Here is a 12797-nt window from a genome sequence, read left to right on the forward strand (position 1 = left end):
GGAAGCCTCTCTGCACCTAGAAAGGTGAGGAAACTGAACGTCACAGCCCCTGCTCTCTGAGGGCTCCCCATCTGGTGAGGAGACGTGAGCACGTGTACAGTGCAGTGCTGTTCCTACAGGATCCAGTCCAGGGGCTTCAGCGTGACACTCAAGGCCTTGGCCACCTGGCACCAGTCAGCCTCTCCAGCCACATCACTCACCGTCTTCTGACCCTTGCTGTAGCCACACTGCACTCTTCCAGCTCAGGATTCAATCGCCTTATGCCATTACGTCCATGCTTTCCTTGAATTCTCATAGCAACCCTGTGAGGCTGGTACTGTTACTGTCCCCGTTTTGCAGATGAGGAAACTAAGGCTGAGAGAAATAAAGTGGCTTTCACAGTATCCCACTGTAAGTGACAGAAATGAAACTCCCCAGGGCTAACTCCTGCCTAGCCCATTGCTCTGGCCAAGACATTCCAAGCTGGCCTCCGCTTCCACCCCTGTCTCCAGCCCCATCATTGCCTCTCTGCTCTCCCTTGGAGTTTGGCCCTGAGGCTTCCAGCCTGGGGCGTGGCTCTGGGGTCCTTGGCTCCCTTTCTCAGAGAGCTCCCTGAAAACAGGGCCTGACCAGCCTGATATTGTCCCACACTGCACCCCCCTCCCCAACCCCATCTGTAGGCCCCAAGGCTGATGGCAGCTTCCTCCCTCCAGGCCTACACCCATTGGGCACCAACTGCAGTGCTGCTCAGGGGAACGGGACTGGCTCCCTGACTTTGAGGTGCCCACAAGTCAAGCTGGGGAGATAAGATGAGGACTCCAGATTTTGATTCAGGATAAAGACTGCTCAGGGTCACGGTGGAAGGCCAGATAATGATCTATAGGTGTTTGGAGGTAGAGGAAGGGAACCAGATAAAGGAAGTCAACCCTCAGGACTCTTTAGGAGCCCCACAGAGTCTGGCTGTGTTGGCCAGAGCCCACCAGGACTTGAGGCTGGAGAAGCAAGCAGAGGCCTGACAGTTAGTGGCCTTGAATGCCAAGCTGGGGAGCTGGCACTCCAAGCTGTAGGGGATGGGGAATTACTCTGGCAGAAAAATCCCTTGACGGTGGTGTGGAGGGTGGACGAGGGGAGAGGCGGGCGCTGGCACCCAGTGTGGGCCTGGTAGTGGGGTCCAGGGGAGAAGATGAGCCCGAGAGAGGGTGGAGGCCCAAAGAGTCCTAGATGCCAGGCCTGAGGTGCCATTCAGCACCCTTTGGTGCTTCAAGGATCCCGGAGGTGAGGCAGAGTGGTGTTAGGGGTCTTGGACACAGGCAGGGAGGAGCTGATCATAGCTCTGTCACTCACCCTGTGTGTGGCCTTGGGCAACTGTCCCCAAGATATCAGGAAATAACATGACGGTTATTCATTGCTCTGGGAAAGGAAAGGAACCAGCACTGCTGTGTCAGGTGGGGGTCCCTGGGCCCTGATCCCTAAAAGACACTGACTTGTGCGTGTTGCGGGAAAGGGGGTCCTTCCTCTAATGCCTCCCTTTCTGTCCCTAAGGTGTCAGATATTCAGGATGTCCAAGCTTTGTCCTGCCCTTAGGTTGACCCGCTGCTTTCTAGCCTCCAGAGCCTTCCCCATGGCCTTGGGAGGCAAGCAGCCAGGTTTTAGGCTCTGTATTTTTAGAGATAAAGGCAGTGATTTGCTCAAGGTCACCCTTGAACCCAGGGCTGCCTGCCCCTGGGTGCCTGCTGCCCTTTGCCCATTGGGAGGCTGTGTGACCTTGGGCATGGCCCTTCCCTCTCTGGCTGAGTCCTATCTAGAGATCTGAATTCCCCTCCCCCAAGACTCTGGGAAGCTGTGATGCCTTCTCCACCCCTCCTGTCCCCTCCCCCTGTCCTCGTCTGGCCTTGCCTCCTCTGTAACCTGAGCTGGGGCTGTGGGGGAAGGGGCTTGCCCTCTGCCAGAGGCACCTGCCAGCTGAGCAGATGTGAGGGGATGGAGGCCCCCTCCTCCCCCAGGGCATCTCCGGCTCTTAGCCTGGCCAGGCTGGGGCTGGGAAGGCAGTGCTCAGTACACCTAGCCCTGGCCCCTGGCCTCTGGACCAAGAACTTGCCCTGAGCACTTGTCCCTTTTCAGCAGACATTCGTGCTCCAACATGTCCTGCAAGGACCTCTCAGTATCCAGGAGAAGACAGATGGCAGATGAGGGCTGGTGCCCAGTTTGGGTGGGCTGCCCTGGGCTCCTGGAGCCCCTTGGCATGGGGACAGAGGGCCAAGGGCGGCCCCTGGGGCAAGGCCAGTGTCTGCGCGGGTGGCCATGCCCCTGGGAGAGCAGATGGCTCTCTTGGCACCACGCCCATTCTGCCTTTTTTCCCCTCAGGAGCCGGCCTGCAGGGCTGGGGCACAGCTGCTGGGCCCTCCCCAGAGCCAGGCCCAGGGCAGGGCTGGGTGAGGTCACCGCAGCTGCTCCAGGCCTAGGGCAGGGGTGTGGGGAGGTGCGGCCTGAGGGAGGGAGGGGGCTCCGACTGAGAAGAGACAGGGAGAAGCCTGAATGGCTTTGCATTTAGGGATCCCCTTTAATCCCAGATGAAGGAGGAAAGAGTGTGGAGGTGTGGCTGAGCCATTGCGGACAGCCCCCACCCCCACCCCAGGCCCACCCTGGAGCTTCTGCCAGGCCTGGGCTCCTCCCTAGAGGCATCTCAGGGTGGGAGGAAGAGCAAGGGCCCTGGGTGTGAATTCCTGCACCACCACTTACACGACGTGACCTTGGGCAGGTCAGTTTGTCTCTTGGAGCCTCAGTTGCTCGTCTGTAAAATAGGGATAATAAACCAGCTCGGAGGGTTGTCACAAAGACTCAATAGGGTTTTAATTGCTGAGTGCCAGCACAGTGCATGGCACCTGGTGAACGCTCAGTAAATGGTAGTTTCTTTGCTTCCTCACTTGGCTGGATTCTCTGGAGGAGCCAGGAAGTGCTGAGGAAAAGGAGGGAGGTGGCAGAGGCAGCAGGAACGGGAGGGGAGACCAGGGTGGAGGAGGCAAGGCCTGGAGCTCTGGCCTGAGGTTTTGCTGAACAGAAACTGCACAGAATTGCCAGGCCTGAGTGGTTTGTGGCTGCTGAGAGCTCCATCCTATGGTTGACTGAATGTGAGCCAAGGGTTGCCCCAGAAAGTTCACGTGGGGAGGCAGACTCATAGACAGTTATACTCCAGTGTGCAGTTAGATTTCTGTAGTAGCACTGACGTGGGAGCAGCTATCTTTGGGGCTTGCAGAGGGCGCTAGGAAGATGCCACAGAGCTAGCCTTGTTGGAGCAGCAGGAACTGGTGGAGCAGAGAGGGAGGGAAGGGCAAAGGGAACAGAGTGCAAAGGCATGGAGGTGTGAGACATCCAGGGTGGCTGGAGCCCCAGATGGGCTTAAGGGAATGGAGGTGATGAGGCTGGAGAGCCTCAGAGGGCTCTTGAGTATCAGTCTGGAGTTGGACCCAAGCCTGTGGGTGATGAGCAGCCACAGGCTTTTGAGGGAAGAGCTCGGACTTCTGCTGCTGCTTTGTTTGCTGCCCAGGCTGGGTGTGTGGGCTCTGCTGTCTCTGGGGTAGGGGTGGGGGATGCCAGGGCCTATCCCTTGAACTCATGCCTTGCTTGGGACATTTGGTTCCCCCTACCCCCTGGCTGCCCACTTCTGTTCCACTGCTGACCCCAAGCTCACCCACCTGTTGACACCTGCGGCCCTGATGCCACCACCTGCCCTTCTACCCCTCCTCCACTACAGACACTAGTACCAAGGATTTGCACGTGGCCTCAGGCCCTTGAGGTCATCCAGGTCACCCTTTCTGCCAGGTGAAGCACCACAGCTTCACCTCAGGCAGCAGAGCAAGTGACCCCCGGAGAGTCTGTGGCTCTGTCTGAGACAGGTGTGTGTTCCTGGGCCAGACTGGGGCCCCAGAGTGGGGTTGGGGTAAGGGGTGGGACAGGGGCTGCTCTTGGGGCTCTGAGACAGGGAGGGGTTGAGGTTCATGACATGTGGGATCTCATCCATGGATGTTGGGATTGTTACCTTCTTTTCCAGGGGAGGCCCAAGGTTCCATGGGTGAAGCTGGAATTTCAGCCACTGCCCTGGACCTTTGTTCCTGCAGGAAGGGAGGGAAGGAAGGAGGGAGAGACGAAATGGGAGTCATGGTGGGGATCCAGCGCTCACATAGCCCCACAGGTGGTGTCTGCTCAGGGAGGCATTAAAGGGAGGAGCTAGATCATCATCCCCATGGGGTAGGCAGGTCAACTTCCTGAGGGAGGGGCTGGGCTGAACCTTGGACAGTGATAGAACCTGGAGAGGTGTCCATACCTGGCTTCGGGCTTGAATGGATGGACACAAGACCCGGGACTGAACTGGGAGGGTCCTGGAACCGCCTGGTGCCAGGGAGGCCAGGAGGTAGCACAGGGCTTGTGGTGGGTGAGGGGCACAAGACTTGGGTCTCCTGTCTCTTATGAAAGCCAGGAAGCTTGGGCTTGAGAACCAAGGCAGGGATGGACACTGAGGTGGGCAGGGGGGCAGTGTCCCCCGTCACACTGAGACCCAGACCTGGCTCCATCACTTCCCAGCTTCACGGCCTCAGGAGTCATTTAATCCACCTGAGCCTCAGTTTCCCCCCTTTGTAAAGTAGCACTACCTATTTGCAGGGCAGTTATCAGGATTAAAAGAAGAAATGTATCAAAGAACCTAGCCTGGGTCTGTCATACTGTAAGTGGTGCCCTTCTCCTGCCTCAGTATTTGAAGCACGTGGCGGTGGTGTGCTAGAGCTGGCTTCCACTGGCTCATGAGAGCCGATCGTGCACACTTCTTCCCAGTTCTGCGCTCAGTGACGTCATGCTGGCAGCTTAAAATTGGCTACGATGGCAGTATCCATGCCACAGAAATCAGCAACAGCTACAAATCAAATCCTGGAGAGCTGGAGGAAATCCATCCTGTGGGCCCTCTTTAGCCCTAGAGGGGACAAAACGGGAGGTGGGGCAATGGTGGAGCACTGGCTGGGCCACGCAACCTAGAACTCAAAGGCTGTGGGCCCTTTTGGGCCTGGGGAGATTGGACATAGTCATAGCAGGAGACAGCAAATGGTGGAACCCCTTTCCTCTCCACACTCCCCTCTCCCCACCTAGAGATCTGGTGGGCTCTGGCTGGAAAAGTAAGATTGGATGAGGCTGAGCTATCAGAGAATGAAGCTGTACTGGGAGGAGAAATGAGGTTGTACTGGAAGATAAACAAGGTTGTACTGTCAGGGAATGAGGTGGTACTTGGAGGCAAGGTGAGGCTGCATTGTTAGATAAATGAGGTTGTACTGTCGGGATGAAGTGTACTTGTAGGAGAGATGACGTCCTGCTGGATCAGTCAGGTTGCACTGTCAGAGAACACAGCCACACCACAGGAGGAAGGAGAGCCTCCGACTTGGAGAATAAATGAGGGTGTCCTGCTGGATAAATGAGGGGGCCCGTCAGGTGAATGGAGTGCTGTTAGCAAATGAGGTTGTACTTGCTGGATAAATGGGACTGGTGTGCTGGATAAATGGGGTTGTGCTGTCAGATGAATGCATTACTGCTCGTGGGCGAAGGGTGTCCTGGGAATAGATGGGGTTGTCTTGCTGGATAGATGAGGTGCGCCATCAAATGGATCAGACCCTGTCCAGGAGGGAAGCACGGTCAGCAAGGATGAGGTTATTCTGTTCCCACTGGGGCTCATGGAGTGTCTTCTCGCCCAGGTGGTACAGTCTGTAAGAAACCTTGGCCCCAGCAAGCCCTAGGTTACTCAGGTCTATCTGGGGAGCAGGAGGGAGCAAGGTGGGGGGCTGGGGTGGGCAGCTGCATTGTTCACCCTCTGAGGCCTTCTTCCCCTCTCACAGAATCCCTCACTGCTCTCTGCGGTTCCATCTGTGGATCACACTGTTCCTGACTTCCTCCACCCCATGCTTACCTCTCCTTCTGACTATGTTCCCTTCTCTCAGCCCAGTTTGGAGAAGCTCATATCATGTGCCAGCTACTCTGCCCAGTCTCATTAATTCTCCCTGCAACACAGTATTCCCCCTTTACTCTCTCATTCATTCATTCATTCCTTTGACATTTAGTAAACGCCTAGTATGTATCAAACACATGGAGTACAGTAAAAAATGGACAAAAATCCCTCATGAAATAGTGAAACCAGACAATAAATAATAAATACAGAATATAAATACATTATATATTTATATATAACATATATTAATTTATTAATTCATAGATATATAAATTAAATATTCATTTAGACAGTGATAATTGCTTTAGAAAAATGTAGAGCAAGGTAAGGGGGCCCAGAAATGGCAGGGAAGAGGAGCAGTTGTTAAGAGTGGTCGGGATGGGCCTCGTTGCAGAAGGTGACATCTGAAGAAAGACTTGAAGGAGATGAGAGATCGACGTGGGTGTCTGGGCGCCCAGTGTTTCTCTGAGACAGAGGCCCCAAGGTGCGACCATGTCTCGCAGCTTCAGAGCAGGAGGGAGGGATCCAGCATTTAGGGGAGGAGTCTGAGAGGTCATGGAGGGGCTGTGGGCTATGGCAAGGCCTCTGTTCTTTACTCTGAGTGAGATGGGGGCGTCAGAGGGTTCTGGGCAGGACTGGACGTGATCCGGGTTATTTGAAGGACCACTCTGGCTGGCGCGTGGTGGAGGGCTGCAGGGGAGCAAGGGTGGAAGCAGGTAGCTGTGTGAGGAGATGGAAGTTCAAAGCATCTTGCCCCAGGGTCGCACTGCTTGTGAGTGTTGGAGCCAAAACTGGGATCCGCAGCCAACACCAGAGCGCATGCGCTTTGCCCTGCGCCAGCCTCCTCTCCCTGGTGGGTGAGGCCCCAGGGGACTGGCCTCCCTGGCCCAGGTTCTGAGGGAGAGTGGGATGGGTGTGGAATGTAACTCACTCTCCCTTCCCTCTGCCCGCTGAGGGTCTCCTGAGGCCCTGAATCAGGAAGGTCTATCTCCCCTGGGAACCTGCCCCAGGCCTGCATGGAGGTATGGGAGATGGGAGGCCCCAGAAGTCGGGCCCAGCTCTGGGCACCAGGGGAGCGCGGGCATGCTGGGGCCGGGCTGTGGTGGCGGGTTGCTAGGCGACTCCGAGAGGGAGCCCTGGTTACTGCTGCCTGGCAGAAGCATCTCCCTCCTCTGCCTCCCTCACCTCCTCTGTGGCCTCTGGCCTCCCAGGAGGCCTTGTGGGTGAATTGTGATCTGCGCTTGCCATTGGATGTTGGCCGGGAGGTCTGATCGGTACCAGGTGGCTGGGCTCTGAGGAGCCAGCCTGGGCTGCAGGGCCTGGGCTTCCCTCGTGGGGCACAGCCCTGGTGTACACCTGGTGCAGAGCCTGGCTCAGCAGTGAGGGCCTAGGTCCTTGTGCAGCTCTGGGCCACCTCCCTGGGTGACCCTGGACAAGGTATCGCCCTCCTCTAGGCCTCCTCTCTGCCCCATCCATCTGGCCAGCAGAATCTCTCCCCAGGGGCCTGGTTTTCTGTGCGAGTGCAAGGGAGGGTGCTGAGCCGGCAGGGCCTCAGGTGCCCCCACCCCCACTCCCTGATGGCTTGAGTGTGCAACACTCAAGTTTTGCATTAGATTCCATTAACTGAAAGAGTTCCACTACTTTGAAAAAAAGTTTGAAAACCTCTGGGCTGGATGATTCTAAGAACTTTCAGTGTCAAATCCAAAAGGTCCCCAGAGTACAGATGGCCCATCTCATCAGTTTACTGGTAGGGAAACTGAGGCTGGAGAGAAGGAGGGACTTGCCCCAGGTCAGGCTTGGTGGAATGGATCAATCCCCAGGCTGAGGGTCAGGGGGCTTGGGCCCGAATCCCTGCTCTACCACCAGGTCCTGGGTGACCTTGGGCAAATCCTTTCTTCTCTCTGGTTTGGACCAGCCATTGTTTCAGGCTGGGGCTCAAGCTCCCAGGGGTACCTGGCTGGGAAGGAAACAGAGTGGGGAAGGATGCAAACCTTCCTAGGCTCAGAACATGTGCTCTTGGTAAAAATCTAAAACATTATTTTTATATTCAGAAAATTTGGACGTATTATGAAGTACAATTCAAAATTCACTTGAACTCTACAAACGAATCACAAGACATATAGGAAATTTTGACCTTGTGATATGTCCCCAGTCTTTCCATGCTGCCAGCTTCTAGGGATAGTTTACATGGAAAGTTTGAGAAGCACTGGAGTACTGGCTTCCTAAGATTCTTTGGAAATTCTCTGACTCGTTTCTCTCTCCCGTGGTGGAATGTGATGTCCTTTAGACTCAGGGTGAGATTAACCTGAAATCAATACCTGGCTCTGCCACTTAAACTGTGTGACCTTGGCAACTTAGTTAACCTCTCTGAGCCTCACTATCCTCATCCTTAGATAGGGATCACAATCCCTGACTTGTATGGAGTTTGACAGACTGATCACGTGAGATAAAGTAGTTTAACGCTTATACGTCTGAACAGGCAGGTTCTGAGTAGGTGCTGGTACTTGGCAATGTCCTTCCTCCTTCCCCCCCAGCACTCAGAACCAGGCTGGCACATAGGGACATTGATAAAGACGTGTTGCCTTACTGACCTCCAGGTGGAGAAGCTGGGAGGTGGAGCTTCTGGGAAGCCAGAGAGTTCCATAGGGGAGAAGAACTGAGGCCTCCTAGGCCCCTGAACACAGGTGTGAGGGAGGGGCTGGGGAGCCAGGTGCAGGGGCGGGAGCAGGAAGGGGGTATCTAATTGAGGGAGCACCACTCCCTGGGGGTCCAGCTCCCCTCCTCTCAGGGCCCCAGGAGAAGCCAGGCAGGGCAACGCTTGGAGGGGCCTTGGAGCCCCAGCTGTCACCTCCTTAGACCAGAAAGTGCCAGAGATAGGGAGCCTGGGCCCTGAAGAGTCAGGGCAGTACCTGGAGCTGGGGGTGAGGGGTGGGAGCATATCCTGGGCAGCAGAAAGGACCCCTCCTCCTGGAGACTGGTGGGAAGGAGGCGGGAGGGAGAGCCCTCATGGATCAGTGGTTATGGTTACAGGTGGATTAATGAGTTAAGAGCAGGTCCATGAGCTGGGCAGATCTGGATGGAGTGGTACCTAGCACTGCTGCCTGTGGGACTGTGGGCAAGTTACATCATGCCTCTGGGCCTCCGCTCCCTGGTACATGAGATGGGGTAATGCCAGCTTCCCCGGGTTGTTAGTGCCCAGCACAGTTATGCTCAGGGTATGATATTAAGGAGGTAGAGACAGAGCAGGTCTGTTGGGTGACCTAAGAGATGAGGTCTTCTGGCCAGAGTGAGGGATTTAACCAACGTCTATGAGCACCTGGTGGGTTCACCAAACACTTACCCACACACATTATCTCAGGTAATGATCTAACAGCCTTCGAAAGTGGTTATTGAATGTTGCCCATTTTTTTCAGAGTTCACTGAGGCTCATAAGAGATTGAGTCAGCAGCCCATGGTCACATAGCTAGGTGGCTGAAAAGAGCCAGGCATCCTGCCCAGCCCTTCTGATACCCAAGCCCATGCTGTTTCTGCAGCAGTTACTAAGCTGGGAGGTCAAGGCCACCAGGTGGGAGGCCCCAGTGGTGGGGCGTGGCAGGCCCAGCAGAAGTCCTACTCCTCCAGGTTCCTGAGGGGAGCCAGGTCAGTGGAGCTGTGGACTCCCCTGCCTTCTTGGCAAAAGCAGGCAGTGACATGGGGATCACTAGAGACTGGCAGAGTAGAAATTTAGAAGAGGATATGCAGGGGTGGCAAAAAGGAAGCTCAGGGAAGTAGGAAGGAACAGCAGAAAGGGCCATGGAGCCTTGGGCAAGCCACTTCACCTCCTGAGCCTTGGTCTTCTTGTCTGTAAATGGGGATTACGCCACCTGCTTTGTGGGGATTTTGTGAAGGCTCCACGGAAGGGGCTTTGAGGGCAGAGCTACTCTGCTTCAGGTGGGTCAGGAGGGAAGGGTGGGCTGCAGCCCAAAGGGCAGGCTGGAGAGCTGGGCTGGCCTGAAGGTGGGCACCAAGCAGAGGTGGGGTCTGAGGTCTCCACGGCCAGTGGATGTGTTTTGAGGGGCTTGCTGGGATCCACGTCCTCTGTGGAGGTCCCAGGAGCTCAGAGGAGTTGGGGGAAATCTCTGCATAGTCTCGGGCCTATAGCCACCTTGGGGACCCCCAGCTTATTCTGCTTTCCCTGGCCAGGCCCTCCCAGCAAAGGGTTAACAGTCTTCTCTACCTGCAGTTGCATTTTAAAGACACGAAATTAAAGCAGGTAATTTATTCTCCCCACACACGAAAGAGCAATTAGTTCTAAACAGGGCTTAATCAGTCACCGAGAGATTGATTTCTGGAGCCCTGGGTTTTCGGGCTCCTGGCACCATGCCAGGCTGGGGAGGGAGGGGGGCAGACAAATGAGCCGCAGCGGCATGAGCCCTTACATAATCTGCCCGGGGGCCCTGGCAGGCTGGCCAGCTCCAGGCGGCGCTGGGCTGAGCTGGGGAGACAGGGTCCTGCTCCCCTGCTGCAGGCCCCTTAAGAGTCGCCCTCAGGTTCGCCCATGCTTCCCGGGAAAGGCCAGGCCCAAGGCTCGGGTCCCACCCTCTGGGCAGTGCCTGTGGGGAGCGGGGGAGAGGATGGGTGTTCGGGTTAGTCCGACCTGGGGACTTACACCTGTTCCCCCAACCCCATTGCCCCCTTCTCCCTTCTGGCTCTCTCCTTTCTCATCCTCTCACCTCCTTCTCTGTTTTCTCCCCCCTCCCCGTTCCCCACGGCCTCCTCACTTCCCACTCCCCCACCCATGTCCTTGTCTCCGGCCACAGAACTCCATCCGGCACAACCTGTCGCTGCACACCCGTTTCATCCGCGTGCAGAACGAGGGCACCGGCAAGAGCTCGTGGTGGATGCTGAACCCCGAGGGCAGAAAGACGGGCAAGACCCCGCGGCGCAGGGCCGCGTCCATGGACAACGGGGCCAAGTTCCTGTGCATCAAAGGCAAGGCAAGCAAGAAGCAGCAGCTGCAGGCACCTGAGCGAAGCCCCGACGACAGCCCCCCTGAGCGCACCAGCCCCGGGGCCCTTGCCTGCCGCGGCCAAGTGGGCCACCAGCCCGGCCTCACACGCCAGCGACGACTATGAGGCGTGGGCCGACTTCCGCGGTGGCGGGAGACCCCTGCTAGGGGAGGCGGCCGAATTGGAGGACGACGAGGCCCTGGAGGCCCTGGCGCCATCGTCGCCGCTCATGTACCCGAGCCCGGCGAGCGCGCTGTCGCCCGCGCTGGGTGCGCGCTGCCCGGGGGAGCTGCCCCGCCTGGCCGAGCTGGGAGGCCCGCTGGGTCTGCACGGCGGCGGCGGCGGCGCGGGGCTGCCCGAGGCCCTGCTGGACGGCGCGCAGGACGCGTACGGGCCGCGGGCCCGCGCCGGGACGCCCGCCTACTTCGGGGGCTGCAAGAGCGGTGCTTACGGCGGGGGCGGGGGCGGGGGCGGGGGCTTCGGGCCGCCGGCGTTGGGCGCGCTGCGCCGCCTGCCCATGCAGACCATCCAGGAGAACAAGCAGGCCAGCTTCGCGCCGGCCGCCGCGCCCTTCCGCCCCGGGGCGCTGTCCGCGCTGCTGCCGCCGCCGCCCGCGCCCAGGCCCGGCCCGGTGCTGGGAGCGCCCGGGGAGCTGGCGCTGGCGGGCGCGCCCGCCGCCTACCCGGGCAAGGGGGCGGCCCCATACGCGCCGCCTGTGCCCTCGCGCAGTGCCTTAGCCCACCCCATCAGCCTTATGACGCTGCCCGGCGAGGCGGGCGCCCCGGGCCTGGCGCCGCCGGGCCATGCGGCCGCCTTCGGGGCCCCGCCCGGCGGCCTCCTGCTGGACGCGCTGCCCGGGCCGTACGCGGCCGCCGCTGCCCGGCCGCTGGGTGCCGCGCCCGACCGCTTCCCGGCCGACCTGGACCTCGACATGTTCAGCGGGAGCCTCGAGTGCGACGTCGAGTCCATCGTCCTCAGCGACTTCATGGACAGCGACGAAATGGACTTCAACTTCGACTCGGCCCTGCCTCCGCCGCCGCCCGGCCTGGCCGGGGCCCCGCCCCCCAACCAGAGCTGGGTGCCGGGCTGAGGGCCGCTTCCCGCGCCCCGGGTGCCTGCCCCGCCCCAAGGGGCCTCTGTCTTCCCATCCTGATCCCCGGGACCCCACCCCCGATTCCAGCTCCGCGGGAGGATCCAGGAGGCAGCCCCAGCCCAGCTAGAGACATCCCTCAGAAGTTGACCGCTGAAGGAAGTGGTGGGGAGGGGCTGGGGCACCCCTCCACTGCTGCCCAAACTCCTGAGACCCACTCCTTCCCCCGGGGGCAGGAAGTCTGGGAGTGGAGGCCGAATTCCGGGCTGGGTGGAACGGCGAGGAGCGAGGTGGGCCGCGCTGGTCGGGGAAGCCAACCGGGAGATGGGGCAGGGGGCGTCTCCGAATCTTCAGTTTCATTTGTGGGGCCCTCGCCATGACGAATCGCCCACCCCAAACTGCGGTCTAGTTCTCAGTTGACACTTTCCTACTGGTCTTAGCCTCACCCACCCCAAGCCAGCAATCCCCTCCCGAAAATACACTCACACCTACCTGCTGTTCACCCTGAGCTGTCCTCTTTCAGCCCTAAACCACCCTCCCACCCATCCTTGCCGGCCCTAGCTTCTCCCCTCCTCCGTCGGAGTCAATCCCTCTTTCCAACCTCCCCATCACCCGCTAGTGCTGGTCTCAGTCTCTCCAGCGGGCCTCAGCTCCCATCCACCCCACAACCGACACCCCTTTCTCTGTGCCAGTGCTGGCTCCTCTCTCCCATATTTATAAGTGTCCGGTCGGGGCGGGCTGTGGGCGCGGCGTCCCTGGC

The 12797-nt window shown here is 58.5% G+C and overlaps 1 protein-coding gene across 1 annotated transcript in view; it reads left to right on the forward strand.

The window, feature by feature from the left end:
- The window catches only part of LOC131412366 (forkhead box protein O6-like), a 30153-nt gene extending 17952 nt beyond the window's left edge, over positions 1-12201 (forward strand). Inside the window, 2 exon segments of the mRNA XM_058551950.1 lie at positions 10759-10992; positions 10994-12201. Coding sequence (XP_058407933.1) covers positions 10759-10992; positions 10994-12037 — 1278 coding nt within the window. The 3' untranslated portion in view covers positions 12038-12201.
- The last annotated feature ends 596 nt before the right edge of the window (positions 12202-12797 follow it).

The sequence above is a fragment of the Diceros bicornis genome, chromosome 13 (genome assembly GCF_020826845.1).
Source record: "Diceros bicornis minor isolate mBicDic1 chromosome 13, mDicBic1.mat.cur, whole genome shotgun sequence".
NCBI lineage: Eukaryota > Metazoa > Chordata > Mammalia > Perissodactyla > Rhinocerotidae > Diceros > Diceros bicornis.